This window comes from Magnolia sinica, chromosome 16 (assembly GCF_029962835.1).
Source record: "Magnolia sinica isolate HGM2019 chromosome 16, MsV1, whole genome shotgun sequence".
Lineage (NCBI taxonomy): Eukaryota > Viridiplantae > Streptophyta > Magnoliopsida > Magnoliales > Magnoliaceae > Magnolia > Magnolia sinica.
The window spans coordinates 45,012,006-45,032,741 of record NC_080588.1 but is presented as its reverse complement, the minus strand read 5'-3'; the positions used below and the strand labels follow the sequence as shown (position 1 = coordinate 45,032,741).

Below are 20,736 nucleotides of genomic sequence, written 5' to 3'. Positions count from 1 at the left end.
GGGTTCCCCAAGTCCGAGCATCCTTTAATAGCCCTATTTTGATTGATGGGACTTTACGGTGGCTTCTTATACGTCTCACCCAGAGCACTATGATGCCGAACCCATGCAGATCCATCCTTTTATAGGAATGTGGGTGCAAAGTAGCCGTGGCTAAAGAATGTTTGGATTGAGGGAGATATGAGAGAGACGATGGGTTCATTTATTTATAAGTTTTTTATCTTCAAACATGTGCTAGCCAATGCAATTGTCAACCCACTTTAGAGGCCTATTTGGCTTTCCAATTTCCAATAAAATGCAAAGTAAATGAGCCATCGTTGTCATTTCTAGATGTTTGTTTAAACAAGAATTATAGTTGGTAAATCGGGAGTCAAATACACTTGTGAAGCAGGTAAAGTAAATTGTAATCATTACATTATGAAACTACCATTCTTACAGTGATTTCTGGGTGAAACAAACAATGTAATAATATCATCACATTATTCAAATGTAAGTGATGTCACCACACAATTCAAGAGTAAATAATCATTATCCATTTACATCATTTACTGTTATAATTGGAAAATAAATAAGCCCTTAGGAATATAATTGATGAAGTACAGCAGCAGCAATCGAGGTGCGCGTGAATCCTCTGACAGTGCAAGAGATCATGATTCATCACCTAGATGAGAATGTGATGTAGACGGAGGATTTTGTAGCTTCAATGTAGCCGCCATGTGAGACATACAAAATTAAATTGATGTGGTGGACAATTATAAAACTTTATGGTTTACTGCACGAGTAGAACAATATTTCTGAAGTCGATAAATGTGCCCAATGAGATTAAGAATGCAGACCACATATATGGATTGATGACAAATACCATTAGAGGATAGGGGTGAAGAACGTTGTCCAAATCGTTATAAATAATAACACATTCGTAAAGGTATAGAAGCAAGGTATGCACAAAGAGAGAGAGAGAGAGAGAGAGAGAGAGAGAGAGAGAAGAAGAAGAAGAAGAAGAAGAAGAAGAAGAACTTGTAATGGTTGTGCGCAACTCACTACCTATATTCAATGCTTAAGACGATAGGGGAAAAGCCGACTATAAGGAGCATTATTGAAGATATCAGTACAATGACGAACTTATTTATAATCACATTTGACAGTTGTCAAAGATATGGAGGTGCGGGGGGACAGTGTGACCAGGGGCAATATACCTCACCATAGACTTCATTGCATTGGAGGGCTATAGTAAGCATAAGCCCACACTAAGACCCTGTTCACCTTCGTCAAATGGGCAAATAGAGATAAAAGCATTTGTCAAATGGGGGGAGGGTTGAGGGGATCATTATTAGCAACACATTATAAGAAAATGACATAGTTGTCATTCTTAAGCCCGTTTATACTCCTGAGTATGGTGCACAATAAAACATAATCACTGATGAAGTTGATAAAGGAGTCTATGCAGCTCATAAAAGAGGCAATCAACATTATAGAACTTCATTCTTATAATTAGGTGCATAAAACCATCAACGCTCATGGTACAGGAGACAGGATGCTTAGGCATATACTTCACACAGCTAGTAAGTCGCTATTTTTAGGTTCTCTATCCCGCATTAGCTTATTGTATGCCTTTCACTTTTACATTCCTAATTCACATGTGAATTGGGTTTCAACATATTTCCTAAACCCCAAAGTATCATTACATGCATAGACTCGTTCACAATAATGACTTAAAGAAGGCCCCTCCACAATCCATGCTAAATTATTTCCCATGTCAAAAAGAAAAGCTAGTTCGGAATTACGTATACTCTCTTTTACTTCGTGCTTATCTAACATATCAAGTAGTACACAAATGATTGAAATAGTCCTACATTCCTACTCAACAAAGTAGTTAGACAAGCATGAGGCATATTCTTGAGCAAAGCTACAAAGGCATCAAGGGCAACGATAATCTCATGTCGTTGATTTATTTTATACTATTATAGTATACAATAATAGTATATCTCATGAGGCATGAGGTATACTATTATTGTATACCTAAAAGTTGATTTATAAATTAGTTACTAAGCACTTATTTTACTAAACTAAAGATAAGGCAGACGTACTGGAAAGTGCAGCTAGATCACCTCCTTTTTCAAAGAGAGAACAAATGCTTATTAGGTATTTCGGTTTGACACCGGTTCACACCCAAAAGGAACCGAGCTACATTTGAGCTAAGTTTGGAGATGAAAGTCCTCTTTCTTTCTCAACGGTGAAGACTAAGCTCATGGCTAATTGTAGGCAATTCTTTCACAAAGGAATCTAAAAAGTGAGATTTCGAGTTAAGTGTTTACAAAATCTTCTTCTATTAGAAGAAATGATTAATGAGCCACCCGTTCCATTCATATGGACACATCTGAGATCACCAAATGCTCAAGAGCCCATCAATTCAATCCTTTTCACTCTTGTTGCTAGATATCTCATTCATACACATCTTCACTTTGTTTCCCAAGCCTCTAATTCAAGATATTGTTTTTATTAGATGATATAAAAAGTTCCTTTTTAACATTGATGTTTTTATTTTCACTAATGTTTTCATTTCCATTCAAATTGAAAAGAAGTTAAGTGGAATGATCTAACACCGTCTAATCATATATGCATCATAAAGTAGTAAAAAATCGAAGAAGAACTAGGGTTCTAGGTTCAATATGGGACAATTTATAGCATTTCTTCATTCGTTCCTGTCTGATAAAATAAAAAAGTTTTTTTTTCCTTTATTGGATGCAATGTTGTCAAATTGCTATAGTATCACAAATCACAATAGCGGTTGAATCGTATTGGATCGCATATCATAATATGGGTTGAATCGCATCAAATCACAAATCATATAGTAAATCATTAGATTTTTTATGATTTTCTTAAAATATGAAAAATATAAATAAATCAGAAAACAAAAACTAAAAACTTAGCAATCGTCCATTTGCCATCAATAGCAACCATCCTTTTGCCATCAATATTAACCAAGTAATACCATGTCATAATAGTGTTAAAGAATTCTTATCTTTCCTTCTTTTTTGTCATTTAAGAAAGTTTCCTTAGAAAACATACAAGGATCCTTCAATAATTTACGTTGCTGTTACCTTTCTTGAATGTAGAATCGCATCGGAAAAGCAAGATTTGATTGTGTAGACCAACGAAAAAAGATATTTTGATTTCTAACCATCACTCCACAACATATACAAGTCAACATGATCATAAGGATCCATAAAACTATTTCAGATAAGTCATAGATCGATTTGGTGTATCAACTAGTTAAGAAGTAAGAAATCATAATAAATAAAAATAAAAATAAAAAAACTCCACGGTTTAACGTCGAAGGAAATATCTATCATTTAATCTTTTATAAAGAACAAAATAAATAATTTACCTTTTCTAAATGATTCTCTTTTTTTAAGGTTTTTTTTATAAATGATTCATAGTCCCCCACCAATTTAAAAGCATAAAATAAAAGCCAAGTGAAGCTTAAAATGGAATAAAGCAAGTATAATTTGAATCATAAATCATAAGATTCAAATCATAAAATCATAGGATCCATATAAAAAGAGATTCAAAGGTTGGATTCAAATCATTTTGCTTAAGATTTGACTGAAATCATAAATTGTAGGATTTTGACAACACTGATTGGATGGGTTGATTTTTTATGAATAATGTCATATAAAAAAAGAATAATGTCATATAAAAAAAGATCAACATGATAAACTAACAGCAAGTGGTGGTCAATGTACTAGAATAGGTGCCCAACCCTGCAGATATTGGCAATCTGTGCATTGGCCCAAATAGTTTTGCCATAATGATGCAAGAGAAACCAGAGCATCTTTTCCATCAACTACATAAATAAAATGGACAAGCTATAGTACTCAGAGCTCCAAAAGCTCATGTTATACCATTACAACATGAAGTTGCGGGTGAGAAAGATGTAGGCAAACGGTGAAAGAGAACCAACACATAACCCTTAGGCATTAGTGCAAATGCTCTTGTTGCTTGGGAGGACAACACCTTGATCCCATGATAGCTAGAGAGGTAACAAGTGTGGGCATTAACATGGTCAAAGTTTTGATTTAAGAAGTCAAGGCTTAAGATGACTCATTTTACTCGTTGATGAGAGACCATTTGAAGGGGTCTTGAGATTTTTCTTCATCTCTTTTCTTTTTTTTTTTTTTTTTGTGGGGATGACCATAAGGATGCATTGTGTAAGCCTAGTCTATTACTATATAGAGAGAGTATGATCATGCCCCTCTAGACCCAAACCATGGTGCTTGTGCCCCAACACTTGTCTATGAGGCTTTGAGCCAATTCAACATTTCTAGAGACTTATGAAACACAGCCTATTGCACAAAGCATTGGATCCATATACGTAAGGGAAATCCATTTTCATGCCACCTTATAGATATGGACCGAACGACTGCAATAGCTACAACACCCATTCATAGTCATCTGGTTGAAGCTATCATCAGGAGTATGCCAACAAATAGGGGACAGGCATGTCTATAGACAAATGTATCCAAGTCCCGGATATAGAAATGGTATCAAGGTGTTTAACCTCAACTACAGCCACAACCATGGCTAAGATCAAGAATATGTTGTGGGATGAATAGTTCGATGAGAAATAGCCCTCAATATTGTGCATCATACAGGGCCCATGTCAAAAAGGAGAACTAGTAACAATTCAGTTGAGACATGACAAGTCCCTGAAAGGGACTAATCAAAAGCTCCATTAACAAACTGGTCCCTAACGTGTAATAAAGACAACAAGGTCTAGTGCCTTCCATTTATAACTTCCACAAGAATTGCACATTAGTCTTTTGACACCGAGGACAACACAGATGAAAGCTTTGTAGAATTAAGGAATGAAGATTCATCTTTTTAAGGACATTAAAGATTCCTCTGGTGCCAAAACAAGTTTTGATGTCACTGATGACATACATAATGATCAAGCAATTTCTAGTATATACATTAGTATGCAACGTCATTGACGCCCTCTGCATGAGCTAGGAGAGTGGGTTTCCACTCATTGGACCCATTGTGATGTATTTCTTAGATGCACACCATCCACATCTCCCAAATCATATTAGCTGTGGAACCCAAAAAAATCAGGACAATTCAACCATCAGGTGGACCACGCTAGAGGCAACGGTGGGGCTGGGAGCACCTCTCACGTCAGCCATGTGGACATGGGTGGGGGGCATCCCAGCAGTGGACCCCACCTTGATATATATGTTTAATCCATGCCATCCACCATCTTCTCCAAATGATTTTAGGCCATGGGCTGAAAAATGAGCCTTATCCGAGTCTCGAGTGGACTGCACAGAGGCGAGCAATTCCTATATGTTAAAACCTTCCAAGGCCTACCGTGGGGGTCCCTGCTCGTCCAAACAAGCCCAAATCAGGGCCATTGGCCACCAATCCATCTGGCATACGCGGTGGACGGGTCAAATTATCCGAATGAGGCCCACCTCGATGGTGGAATTCAAAAATGTATTTTATATATAAAAACAATAATTAAAACCCAAGCTCTAGCACTGTTGCAGCGTCCAGAGGGTGGGCAGACGCCCACCAGGGTGTGGCGTGGGGGCCCACTCGTGGGACTAGTGCATGTATTTCATCCATGACACCCATCTATTTTGCCAAACCACTTTAGGCTAGGAGCCCAAAAATCTGGCCGATACAGATCTCAAGTGGGTCGTGCCGTAGGAAACATTGAGGGCAATAATGTTTGTTGTTAAAAGTTTCCTTAGGCCTCTATGATGTTTATTTCCTAGCCCACTAGGGGTTGTGGAGCCCATTTTAGGGTCCCACCTGGGGGGGTGTATTATCTACCCTACCATCGATCTTAGTAGGGGTGTGTGGGGCTTGGATTTAAGTGGGCCACATCATGAAAACAGAGTGGTTGAGTGCCTACCATTGGAAATCTTCTTAGGCTCACTGTAATATTTAATTGTTATCCAATCTGACTGAGGGGCCACCACGGTTCCACCTTGATACATATGTTTTATCCAAACAGTACATCTGTTTTGTTATCTCCTTTATGCGTGCAGGCCCAAGTATAGGGCCGATTCTAATCTCAAGTGGGCCATGCCACATAGACCTTTACATTTCTAGTGGGGCCTGCTGTTTGAGTCCCACTCTATGTATATGATGTGCCAATTAAGGCTGATTATCACCTAATATGTCTAATAACATGCTAGTGTACTTGTCCTGATAGGATGAACTAATAGCATGCTTAGTGTAATGATATCATGCCCACTTATATGCCCATACGCATTATTTGTATGCATGTTGTGAATGACGATTGATCATATCATACACCTTTCAACTTGAGATACTTAGGAGACCCCACATGAGATAGGGTTGCCCCACATGATTGCGCAGTACACGCAGGTTTGGTGCATAACTTGGATGGTACGACTCATGCATTTCGAATCTTGTACGTCAAGATCACACTACACCCTAGTGACATCAGGGTTCTGGTCTCCACAGGCATATCGTGGATGGTCGGATTGGATACCGAAAATATTTGTTCTAGCATTAGGGCACTATGGATGTCCTTAGTGAAAGTCCATAAACCCGTAGTACAAGTAGGATGCTTCAACGTCGAGACCGAGTGAATAACATAAGCGTCCGAGTGCCAAATACTATTAGGTCACGTCTCCCATTGTGTCGTGATAGGTTGAAAATGGGTGTGAACTTATCCGCCCAAGGGTAGGGGGTTGTAAGCTAGGTAGAGTTTGATCAACTCGTAAATGGGTCCACTATCGACGAGCCAAGTGGGCATTGCCATATCACTGGCAAGGCAGATAGTGAGGTCTCTTCTATTCACTTGGTCATGCGCACAATGTGGCGACAGCCAGTGTTGGAGTGTACTAAACCTCGATGATGTTTCCAAATACGAACCATACTGATACGTGGACTAGTTGAGGATTGGCATGTTTGTATTGCATCTCTAGCATATGACACTAGGCCATGTAGGCCTTGCATTGCATAGCCTTGGTATGGCTAACAGGATTCATGAACTTGGCAACATAGCTCTCCATCATCTTCCGCATACTATGATATCTATATTTGTCATGTGCATTGTGCACACACACACACTCTACTAAGCTTCGTAAGGCTTATGCACGTTTGTTTACACTGCAGGTGATGTTAAGGCATATCAGCAGCATTGAATCCGAAGCATGAGCCCGATCTTTTGAGTTTTGATTATATCTTGTATTTTCTTTTCCAACACTATACTCAAAGATTATATTAGTGGATATATGATGATGATGTTATTTTGTGACTTAGGTACACTTGTATTTATGCTCTTTTACAAAAAAAAAAAAAAAAAAAAAAATCACCCTAAAAATCCTCCTTGTAGGATCCCAGGATCGGAACCTGGCGTATGGGAATTGAGATCCGAGAATGGGGTACTACAGATGCTGTCGGCACCGGATTCGATAGCTGGTAATTTTGTGAGCCCGGTTCCCGAGTTTGGGGCATGACACCCTGGGTTTCAACTATCCATATTGGGGCTAACCAAAACAATGGTTTGGTTGGATCACCAAATTATAGTCACTCATGGGCAAAATCTTTCTTAAATGCCTCTATGCAAGGCCCTAGCTAAGCTCATGCTCGAACCTGCAGCTATTAGCACGAGTCAAGCATGGGCATAAATGTTTTGACATAACAAGGACAAGCGTGGATCAACCTTGGGACATTTTTTTATTTGAAAAGTCGGACCTAGATGCACCCTAGTCCCGCCCAAGCCCAACCCACCAACAGCCATAATTAGCCAAATACCTTCCCATCAACTACAAAATGCAAGTTACTATTCTAACATCTAGAGAGCATCAACAACCATTCTACTATTTGCAAGTGACCACCCCAACAATGTTGACTTAACTCACACTAGCAGTGTCCTCGTAAATCTATTCAATGTGAGAAAAATATATAAAAATGACTATGTAACATGTGGAGCCAAAGTATGTGACATCACCTACTAAAGCTTTGAAATTCATCCTTGTATAAGGAAATGAAGGAGATAATTCTGGGAGTTTTGTGTGCAAATGAAAACCTCGAGTCTTTTCCCCTTTTTTTCTTGAAAGGAACATCACCTAAAATATTGGGCAACCATCTTGGACTTCCAGTACATGGACAACTACCATGTTGCAAAAGCATGAAGGTAAAACATGGTGACTAAACTTTGGCTATGTTTACAAAGATGAACAAATAATCTTATCAAACAAGAAAGAAAAACTCCTTTTTTTTAATTGATAGTGAAGAAGTCAACACAAACTGATACAACCAACTGGCCACACAAGCTTATTGATCAAGATTTTAAGTATCCAATCATTCAAATTGTCTTTATTGATGATCTAGACTAGATCCGAAGTTTGATGATCAATTTGATGGGATCGATGATTAGATTTCATTGAGGAGGGGCACTGAGAGGATCAAAAGATGGTCATTATATTTCTAAAATTTATTTCTTTTAGTTAGTTATGAAGGTCTAATTAAGTATTTAATCATTTTCCCTTTGTATTTTCGTCATTTTTTGTGTGCCACTTTTAGGGTATCAAATAGTGTCTGAATGGTACGTTATTGGTCCCGTTTGATAGACCATGAGTTAGCTTTCAAACGAGCCCAAGATCATGCAATTATGACTCTATTTGAGCACATTATAGCCCATTTATACAAGGCCCTATATGGTAGTGATGTGATTCAATGGAATTTTGGTCATTTTCTGTTATTAGGGCTTTTCAAACGAGCCCAAGATCATGCAATTCTAACTCTACTTGGTTTAAGTCTATATAAAGCTATGTCACAGAGGTTTAATGCATTATCATTATGATTAGAATAAATTATTTTGGTTTGCTGCTGCTTATTCAGTAGAAGATTTGGTGACGAGGTTTTTCATGGTCTCTACCATTCGGTAGAGGATTGTTGCGTTCTTTCCCACAATCTCTTTCTTCTTTTCTTTGGTCTATTCGCATCCACTTTTGGGGTTTGCATTACAAACGAACCACTATCTACACCCGCTCCAACTACTAAATACACTCATCCTATCCTTCCACTTCTGGTCGTCATAACAAGCATCCAATCTCATTCCTTACTTTTTCCACAAAGAGTGGGGTCGATACCCAACCATTCAAACTGCAGGAATTAGGGATCAAGGAGAACCAAGGGATTTATTAGAAAATATTCAAAACTACCACCGAACGAAAACATAATCGTTTGGATGACTGTAGATGGTTTAAGTGGTAAATGATTTACAGGTGTAAATCATTTACAGCCTGTCCTGTTTGGCTGTAAGCTGTAAGTGATTTACAGGTAAATGATTGTCTGTGTTTGGATAGCCTGTAAATTGTTTAAGTCCGGTAAATGGAGAGTCAATCCGTAAATGAAATCCCGACTTTTTGCCTGTAAATCATTTACAAACATTTTTCAGCATACAAACACAGACTATAAATCATTTACAGTTAGCCCCATTTAAAGGCATCCAAACGACCCCTAACAATTATCAAAAAGAAATAAGAAGGCGAACAATCATGCAATGGACTTACGCCTTGCTTGCCAGGGATTGTGCAGTGCCAGACCATCAAATTGACGGAGCCGTCCGGCGCAGTCTCTGGCTTTGCCACGAAACCCTAGAAAAGAAAGGCATAAGGAGAAGAGCTTTCTATGGAATTAAGAGAATGATAAGGATGAGAAGGATGGGATGTGCAGAAAAGAGGATTGATTTCTCAACATGAAGAATGAGAGTACAGACATGTGGATGGTTCTTGCGCCATGCCTTGCGCTCTTCGGCGAGACGGCCACGCGCTATTCCTCCAGACATTCTCCTTCTCTCTTTCTCTCTCTAAGGTCGTCCTACTCCCGGATTGAAATGCTCATCGCGACGGGGATTCTTGCATTTATACATGCGTTTACTCTTTTTCGCAGGGCAGAGATGAGAGTAGGTTTGATAGAGGCTTCCGCGAGATGGACGGTCGCTGCTCCTGCATCTGTACCGTACACCTGGCACACTTTTTACGAAATCCGCACTGTTGAGCCTGTGGGATACCATTGGGGCTTATAAAGGCACCGGTAAAGCGGAAGCTGACGGTTACGAATTCGTTGAGAAAACATTCGGGCAACGGTCCACGTTCAGACGGCTGAGATGGATTTGATTGCCGTACAAGGTTAGTTTTTAGCATATGGCATTTAACTATTTAGTGGGTCATCGGATAAAAGGCTGCGATTGACTCAGATTCGTGTGCCGCAGATGTGGTGGGATGGATGGGACCAGGGAGCCATCTTATCCGTAGAAACTCGCGAGCCTTTACGTGCCAAAAAGTCGTTGCTATTCGGCGTAAGAATCACGCAACTAGCCGTAGCGCAGACCGATCAGAAAGTACACGGATAATGCAACTGGAGTCGCGCGTGGAGATGTGCGACGCACGAGTGGCGTCGCATATGCCGTCATTCCACGAGTCTGAGATCCAGGGCGTTCATCGAGCAGAACTCTTGCATATCTCGTAAATAGTCGGTCCAGGCCATATGTCAGGTGGCCGCAAGTATGCGTTGACAGTGGGCCGTTGATTATCTTTTCTGACCGTTCAATTACTGTGCATGGGTGGCCCATTTAATAGGTAGAGTGGCTGGAACATTTAGATAAGGGAACATTCACCGTAACACCTCCTTGATGGACGGCCAATCGAGTGAGTGCGTGTCATGTCGAGGCGTGTGCCGTGCTCGGGAGATGCATCGCCGTGGAGATTAGCATTGGAAATGAAGATTGAGAGGACCCTCAGGCGGAAGCGGATTGGCTAGTGAAACTCTCACCCGCCATACAGGTGCTGTATCGATGTCAGCAAAGTTCCATTGTTCTGATCACGAGGTATGTGTAGTGTCCAAACCGTCCGTCCATTTCGCGAAATCGTGTCAAGGCTTGGGACGAAAAACCAAGACAGATCTAACTATCTGCAAGAAGCTTGCAAAAAGCAGCGGGGGTTAACGTCTACGACTGAAACCCTTTACCGTGTCACGAAAGTTTTGTATAAATGTGAAATTTGTTTTTCTTCACTATTCAAGTCCTCGTGACCTTACGAGCAGATTAGATTGAAAGTTAACGTTATGATATGCCTGTGAATTTTTTTACGGCCGAAAATCATCATCTCCTACTTGCGTTATGGTTGAAAGTCATTATCTCCACTGCTATTGTAACTTTGATCTCCTTTGAACCGTTCGGTACAAGTCGGAGCTTGAAGAGCATAAGCGCGCATCTTTGCACAACAAGTGCCTACAGCAGCCATATAGCTGGTGTGTGGTACACTAGCCAATCCACTTCCCCCTTGGGTTTCCACAAGTGGGACCGGAATCGTCTTCAACACGGAAAGGGATTGGCTGGCGTACCTCACACCAGCTATATAGTTGATATATTGACGGCAGCAAGTTCTATAGGTTTGACCATAAGGTATGTGTTATGTCAAAACCATCCATCCATTTGGCGAGCTCGTTTTAAGGCTTGAGACGAAAAATAAGATAGATCTAACTATCAAGTGGACCACACTGAAAAAAGCAGTGGGGGGTTGAAAGTTTACCATTGAAACCCTTTTTGAGGCCACAGAAGTTTTCGATCAATATGAAATTTATTTTTCCTCTTCATTCAGGTCTTTGTGACCTTATGAACAGATTGGATGGAAAATGAACGTTATGGTTGGCCCTACGAATTGTTTAACGGTGAAAATCATTATCTCTACTGCTATTTGTGGTGTAGTCCTAATGATCTTTGGATATGATTCATTTTTTGGATAATGCTTTAAAATGATCTCTAAAAATAGATTAACGGTGTAGATATAATAAATACATCACTGTGGAGCCCATGTAACTTTGATCTCCTTTGAACCGCTCGTACAACTCAGAGCTCGAGGAGCGTAGTCCTTCTTCGCACGACACGTACCTACAGCAGTTATATAGCTGGTGTGTGGTACACCAGCCAATCCGCTTCCCTTCAACACGCCCAATGTCTGTGGAGTCACCGTGTTGCGTGCGTGAAATCAACTCCATCTATCAAGTGATGACCCTCGAGCCAATTTGATGCATCAAATTACAAGGGATTACATGGGATGAAATCGTATAAGGGGTTGTTTGATTTTCCAAATCTCCCGTGAATGGCTAATAATTATTTTCTCAAGTAATTACCTCATTGTTCCCCTGCTTGATTTGACCTGTACTTTTTTTAATACCAAAACTAATGGTATTGTAAAATATATATGGGGCCCACCATTGTGTAAGTGGCTTATCCACACCATACATTCTTTATGCAGGCTTTATTTGAGGCATGAGCAAAAAAATAAGAAAGATCCAAAGCTCAAGTGGGCCACACCACTTGAACCTACAGTTTCTTCTTCCCTAGTTCCACAATGTGTTGGATCAATCTCATTTTTTCTGCTCATGTCTTGAAATGTTATATTAAAATAGATGGATGGAGCATCTATATTATAAAGTTTTTTCCTACTGTACGACCCACTTACGGGCCACACACTTTACTAAGCCCACTTATTCTTACCTTCCAAGAATACTCCCCTACTGTACGAACAACTTTTCGCGGGTCGAAAATGCCCCTACTTTATTAATTTCACTCCACTATCTCCCTTACACCTAAATACATGTCCGAACTCATCTCTATCATCCCTATTCCTTCTTTTCACCCATTTTTTCATTAAATCACCATAGAATCTCCTTCCTACTATCACATTACATCTTCCATGTTCTATTCTACTCAAGGCTACCTGCATTCGTTTTCTGAGAGGACGTGAATGCATTAATAAACGTGAAATCTTGTAGGCTTTTCTCCGAAGAACGTATTGTTAAGGGTCAAATATTGCATATTAGACCCCAGTTATTACTAAGCTTTATACACATGATAATGCTTAACGCTCTAATTTAATCACGTTTGTGTTGCAAGGTGAATTTAGGAGTTTGAACTAAAAAGAGTGCTAAAAGCATAAATTTAATGCAAAAAAATCACCAAGGCAAGGGACAGATCGAGGATAAAGAAGCCTGAAAATCATCCTGAATGCAAGATCATAGGGTTCCCACCATCCGTTTGGCACAAAACTTTATATCCGGCCTGAGGATCATAAAGTAACTGTACAAGTAAAATTTCAGCCCGTGGATCTTTGTGAAAGTGGTTCAATGGAAAGATCAGTCATAAATCACCGATTTGGGGCCCACTTGATCTCTGGATATGCCTCAACTTTGGACTCAACCCATAAATTGGATAGATAAAAGGAATGGACGAAGTGGATTGATCAGGAATATCACTGTGGGGCCCACACGCATGCTGCAAGTGCACCACAGGAGTGCACTCATGGTGCACCGGACCGAAATTCTAGCCAAAGTCGGTTTGACACGACTTTCCAATCTGAGAGGGAGACTCTCTCTCTTCTCTCGAGCATGTCGTTTGCTGGGACCAATGATGGCCCACCACAATCATCCAAATGGTGAATCCGAGTCGTCCATCGTGTGCAGACCGAGATATTTACCAAAACCTTGTTATTCATATGCTTCCATGCACGCATCCAAGTTTAGACCTACAAGGAGTACATTTCTACGTCGATTGATGGTGTAGCCCATCTGAAACACGGATTCACTCCAAACTTGGGTCCGTGATCAGGGGCTAATGTAGAGGCTCGAAGAAGGGATTGATGCTCCATAAGGACAACTGAAGTGGACCCCACCGAGCTCAGCCCAGTTCCCGTGCGCAAGGAACGCACGTCCGTGAAAAACGGACGTCTCAGGCCGTTGTGGCCCACCACTTTTGACCGATTGCATGATTCGGACCGTCCAGAGGAAGCTCAGGCCAAAACCAACCCCACCCATGAAGCCCAAACAGAGTTTGGGACGATCAGCGTCCTAAAACCCATTCCAATGCAAACCAGTTTTGCGGTTTTGCTGCGCACGCACCACTGTTGCTCCATAAACTTCACCAATCATGCAACCGATCAACTCTCACTACTATAAAAGGGGAGAGAGAGAGAGAGAGAAAGAGAGAGAGAGAGAGAGAACGTGGAGAGGATCATCAGCCGTGGATCGGACGGGAGAGCAAGAGAGAGAGAAGGAGCGTGGAGCAAGCTGGCCATCTCCATCATCAAGAGTTTTTCTTTCCTCTTTAGTTTTTCTTCCTTTGATGTTTGTAAGAGATTTTAAGTTAATCATGTCTATGATTGGCCAAACCTCTTAGCTAGGGCTAAGAGGTGAAGCTTGTAGTGTGATGGAATACTTTCTATTGCTTGGATTCATATTAAGTGAAACTATCTTTGATTCTAATTTGATTATATGAAATACTCTCAGTTTTTAATGGTTTGTTGTGACTTCAATTACAATAGATCTGTGATAGCATTGAGTATATTCTGTTCATGTATTGAGATTGTGAAATTACAAAATCTCGTTGTTCACCATCGTCCCATAGGCATGGTTGGATGATGGAATCCTTCCTAACGTTCACGATTCTCTAAGATTGGTTGTGGATTGGTAAATTCTGTTGTTTGCTTTGTCTCATGGGCATGGTTTAGTGATGGTGTCACTTTTAGTTCTCATACCTATCATTCATTGAAAATTAGATCAAAGGAAGTTCATAATTGATTTTTAATGAATTATCTTCCAATTTGATGCAAATGGGATTCTAACTCCAGTTGTGTTTGTGAGTCAAGCATAGATCTTCCTAATCTCTACAAGTAGATCCTTGGAAACCCTAGTTTCTCACCTTTGAATTTTACAAGTTTTAGTTTAATAATTCACCATTATTCTCCTACATTCTCTTAATTTAGATTACATCTTCTTCTAGTTCTAGTTTTAGTTTTAGTTAACTTTTAGAATATATACAAGGTTAAGTCCTTATGAATTCGACCTTGGTCTTACCGATATTATTACTACATCGCAACCCTATACTTAAGGTTGAAATAAGTTTTTAACGCCGTTGCCGAGGACTAACAGTTGTGTTTTTCTGAGATTAATTGTAAGACCCGTATGCTAGCCCGTACCGTTCCGTATGCCTTTGCGGTTCTCCCGGTCGAATTCCAGCGACCCGCGATCTATTATCGGCTTTTACGCGCGATCCTGAGTCATGTCCCATATATTAGAATCGGCTCGACCCGAGACTTGTATCATTGCAACCGCGCCCGTCGTTGTGGTTCCAACGCTGCGTCTCGCGCGCCAAGGTGGTTACCGAGCCAGGAGATGTGACCCGCATTCAGTTCGAAGAAAACGCCGCGCGCTGCGATCTTGAGAGAATCCATCACATCAATCCCATCAATCAAAGTACACATCACACTCCATCACTCACCCATCCCCAAGTACAACCACCCCTCCCCTAAAGTCAACTCTCTCTTACACAAGTACACATCACTCACACCCATCACACCCATCTCTCTCTCTCTTACACCTCTCTCTCTCTCATCTCTCTTTCTCATTCTCCCAAGCAACCCATGAGAGTCCATCGTCCAAGCTCCATGAGATAAGCTTGGCATGGCCCACTCCCTACCACCCAATCTCACCCTCTAAAATCAATCTTGACCATTGAATCACACCCCTTGGAGCTCTAGAACCTATAGGCAGAAGGAGAAATGAAGGAATTCGAGGTGGGTGATCTACCGTTGATTTTCACTTGAGGGCCCACTTGTATGTAGGACCCATTTTGATGTATGTGTTGTAATCTAGAGGGACCCATAGTGGCGGGGTCCCTCCATCTCATCTCGTCTCTCTCTCTTTTTCTCTCTCTCTCACTATTTTTCCTATTGCAACCCACCTTGATGAATGGACCAGATCAACACCGTGGATGGTGGAAATCCCGTCGTGATGCGTGTACTTTGTATCCACACCGTCCGTAGGATCGTGGATGGTGGGGCCCGCTACATGTGTGGCAGTCCACACCGTCCAGTCCACTGGACGCTGGACTATACGATAGCAAACAAAAATAAATAGAATATATTAATATATTGTTGTGGGCCCACGTGGTACTCGTCCACCATTGAAACGGATTGGCTGGTGTACCTCACCAGCAAGTAGCTGGTGCAAATGACGTCATCAAGTTTTGGTGGCCCCCCGCCATGATGTAAGGGTCCCATCCACACCGTCCAGCCCTCTGGACGGGTGGGACCCACCTTGATGTATTTAATCTATATCTACACCGTCCATAGGGAAGGTGTTGTTTGAGCCGCACCATGCTGTAAGGGTATAACCCCACCGTCCTTCCATTTTTGGGTTGGGACCCACCCCACGTGTGCTGCACGTGCGGGATGGGGCCACCCTTATGTATGGGTTATATCAGCACCGTTCAATGGACGGGCTGTGTGGGGCCACCGTGATGTACCTGTGTGTGACCCACCATGATGTGTGGATTTGATCCACACTGTCCACCTAGTGTACGCTGCTGGACAGCCGTGGGACCACATGAGATATGAATTATATCCCCACTATCCATCCATGTGTGGATTCCACACGTGTTTATGGTCTGGTCACAAGGTATGTATTATATCCTACGCCATACAACCCTTTTTAGGGTGGCACCCACCCACATGTGTAGCACGTGTGGGGTGGGGCCCGCCTTTGATATATGTGTTTTATATCTGATCGTCCATCCATTTTGACTGGATGTGGGAACCACCGTAATGTGTTGTACCCATTGTCCAGTAGTTGGATGGTGGTACCCACCGTGATGCATGTGTGTAGTATCCATACCCTCCATAGTTTGGACGGTGGACCCCTCTGTAATGCATGTGTTTTATACACTCCATCCATTCGCTTTGGACGTGGGGCCACCCCTCACGTGTGGCACATGTGGGGGTGGGACCCACCTTGCTGTATGTATTATGTATCTACACCGTCCACTACTAGACGGTGATTGGTGGGGGCCCACTCTAATGTATGTATTATACATCTAAACTGTCCATCTGGACAGTGCAGCCACTTGGCTACTGTCTGACTTCAGCAAGCTCCATGGACCCCACTCCAGCTATATAGCTGCTGGCTAGCGTCAGCAAGTTCTGTGGGCCACACCGTGATGTATCTGTCCAGATCGTGGGACGCACCTGATGAATGTGTTGTATCCCGATTGTCTAAACTGTTGGACCCCACTTCATGTATATATTGTATACTCACGCCGTCCATCTATTTTCTGCCATGTAGGACGGCCATGATGTATGGATCTTATCCGCACCGTCCGTAGGATGGGACCCATGTGATGTATGTGATTTATATCCAGGCCGTCCCTCCATTTCTAGGACGTGAGGCCAGCCTTGATGCACGTGTTGTATATCCTCACCATGATGGTGGGACTCCATGATAAATGCGTTGTACATCCACACAATTTGGCCATGGATGCAGGGCCCACCTGCTGTGTGAATGTAGGGCCCACTATATTGTTCATGTTTCATCTGTCCCTTCCACTTGTGCGGCCCACTTAATGTATGTATGGCCCATGGGTTGTGGCCCATTGTGATGTATGTACAGCCCATATGTCGTGGGCCATTGTGACGTATTTCCAGGCCACATGGTGAGGCTCGATGTGAGGTATTTGAAGCCCATGTGAGCGGCCCCTATTGTTGTGTGTTAGGCCCATTAGTGCGACCCATTGATGCAGCCCACTTGACCGTATATGAGGCCCATTAGTGTGGCTCGTTGATGTGGCCCACTTGGCATATATGAGGCCCATATGATGAGGCCCGACTAAATGTACACGAGGCCCATTAATACAGCCCACTTGATGTACATGAGGCCCGTTGGTGCGGCCCATTAATACGGCCCATGATGATTGTATGAGGCCCTTGTATGAGGCTATGGGCCCACGATACGTTTGGCTCTATGTGGGCCACTCTTGAGAGCAATGATGGTTAAATGGCCACATTGATGGGCAATGATGGTTTAATATCCATGTTGTGACCTTCCCTCAGGCCTTGTTCGGCCCATTCTCATTGAGGCCGATTATTGATTATCGACTCTGATTGTCGTGGTCGATTGATCGATCGAGGTCGATTATCGTGACCAATTACCGATTTCTGAGTATAGAGATCGATTATCAATCAATTCCAATTGTCGTGGCCGATTGCCGATTTTAATTATCGTGACCGATTAATGATCGAGGTCAATTATCGTGACTGATTGCCGATTTAGATTGTCAAGGTCGATTATCGATCGATTCCGACTATCGTGACCGATTGACGATTCTGATTATTGTGACTGATTGACCGATTAGCGATTGAGGCCGATTATCATGGCCGATTGTTGATTCCGATTATCGAAATCGATTATCGATCGATTCCAATTGTCGTGGCCGATTGCCGATTCTAATTATTGTGACTGATTGACCGATTTACGATCAAGGTTGATTATCGATCGATTCTGATTATCGTGACTGATTGCCGACTCTGATTGTCATGGCCAATTGACCGATTAACGATCGAGGTCGATTATCGTGACCGATTACCGATTCCGAGTGTTGAGGTTGATTCCGATTTCGATATCAAGGCTAGATATCGAGGCCGATTGTCGAGGCCCAATGTGATATATATACGACCTGTATTTGAGGCCCATTGTGATGTGCATTCGGCCCGTGTTTGAGGCCCAATGCGATGTATATGCGGCCTGTATTTGAGGCCCGTTGTGATGCGCATTCAGGCCGTGTTTAAGGCCCAATTTGATGTATATGAGGCATATGTGATGAGGCCCATTGCGATGCATTTGAGGGCCAGGCGATGGAACCCATTATGATGTATGTTAGGCCCATGGAAAAGCCCATTATGATGTGTTCACGGCCCATGGGCAAGGCCCATTGTGATGTATTCGTGGCCTATGGGCAAGGTCCATTGTGATATGTATTAGGCCCATGATGCATGACCTATTTGATATATTTGAGATCCATGTGTAGGGCCCACATGTCATGTATTTAAGGCCCATGAGCAGGGCCCACCTTTTGTGTATATGTGGCCCTTGAGTAAGGCCCATTGTGTTGTATATCAGGCCTTTATGTGAGGTCGTGGGCCCATTATATGTTTGGCTCTACGTGGGCTATTCCTTGGGGACAATGTTAGTTAAATGTCCACATTGTCAAGGCTGATTGTTGATTTCGGTTATTGATACCGATCATGAGTAGGTGACAGCATAGCACCATGATACATGCCCATACGCATCATCTGCATGTTTGTTATGAGATGTGATTGACCATTGCATATGTCATTGGGCGTGTTGATATGAGACTCCCTGATAGGAGGAGGTTATCTCATATGAGCACACGGCATGCGCAGAATTGATGTATGATCGGATTATATGACTCATGCATCACGCATTTTCTGATATGACTACTGTATGCCCTAGCGATATCAGGGCCGTAGCTTCCACAGGCATATCGTGAATAGCCAGATGGGATACCAAAAATGTTTGGTTCTAGCATACGGGCGTCGTAGATGTCCCTGGGTGAAAATTCCTAAACCTTCGTGGCCAGGAGACGGCCCAATATCGAGACCGAGTGGATACATGAGCCCCCGAGTGCCGAATACCAAGAGGTCGCGTCTCCCACTGTGTCGTGGTCGATTGGGAGGGGGTGTGGCCTTACCCCCCGAGTGTAGGGGGCATTACTAGGCTGAGTTTGACCAGCTTGTGAATGGGTCCGCTATCGACGTGGCGAATAGGTATTGGCAGACTGTTGGCCAGGCAGATAATGAGGTTTCTTACACTTATTTGGACTGTGCGGCTGGGAGAGCGGCAGTGTCATTTGGAGTGTACAAAACCCCGGTGATGATCCCAGAGATGAACTGTACTGATATGTGGACTTTTTGAGTAGGAATTGCATACTTATTCATTCATTCATTCACTATCCACTTGGGTGGTGCACAACATTTGTTATGTGTACCCTCACAATGGCTAGGATTTCGGTTGGGGCGCGTGACTAACCTAAGATTAAGAGTTTACCACATTGAGTCTGACTATCCAAATTAGGTATGTGACTTGTTTGGATAGAAGTCCCTTGTGATGGATCCCATAGCCTGCGATACTACGTACTATCATCCTGACTTCATACTCCACCATGGTCATTCCATTTGCACCGCATATTGCATTACATCCGCAGGCATATGACATTTTGGGTTGCTATGTTTCGGCACTTATATGGCCTAGACGGACTTAGTAGGATTTACACATTGCATTACATCCTCGACATCTGATATTTGGCTCTCTATGACTCCTCATTTGCCTAGCTGATCTGTATTGTGTACTCTGATATTTTATGATTTATAATCTTATCAGTATCTCTGTTTACTCTGATAATTTCTGATCTTGTTAGTATTTCTGTTTACTCTGATAATTTATGATCTTCTCAGTATTTCTACTTATTCTGATATTATACGATTTATGGATTACCAGTATTTTTCGTATTGTATGATTATGGCATTGTATTGAATACTTGACACTTACCTTGTGCACACACTTACACTGCCCTCTAAGATTTCTATAAGCTTATGCACGATAGATGCGTGCAGGTGGCATTAAGTTGCAGGAGCATTGAGCATGGAGCGTGCAGTGGTCTTCTGGAGCTTTGATTTTAACATATATATTTCCCTTTCAGCATTGTATTCAAATGTTTATATTAGTGGATATGTGATGATGATGTTGCCTTTATGATTTTGGTAAACTTGTAGTTATGCTTCTTATAAGATAAATGTACATTGAAAAATCCTCATTGTAGGATCCTAGGATCGGAATCTGGCA

General features: G+C 42.0%; 1 protein-coding gene across 1 annotated transcript in view; it reads right to left on the bottom strand.

The window, feature by feature from the left end:
• Positions 1 to 9,932, bottom strand: part of LOC131229383 (SUMO-conjugating enzyme SCE1) — a 43,270-nt gene extending 33,338 nt beyond the window's left edge. The window contains exons 1-2 of the mRNA XM_058225325.1: positions 9,764 to 9,932; positions 9,558 to 9,641 (exon numbers count right to left, since the gene is read on the bottom strand). Coding sequence (XP_058081308.1) covers positions 9,558 to 9,641; positions 9,764 to 9,832 — 153 coding nt within the window. The 5' untranslated portion in view covers positions 9,833 to 9,932. The remainder of the gene's footprint in view (positions 1 to 9,557; positions 9,642 to 9,763) is intronic.
• Between the last annotated feature and the right edge of the window lie 10,804 nt (positions 9,933 to 20,736).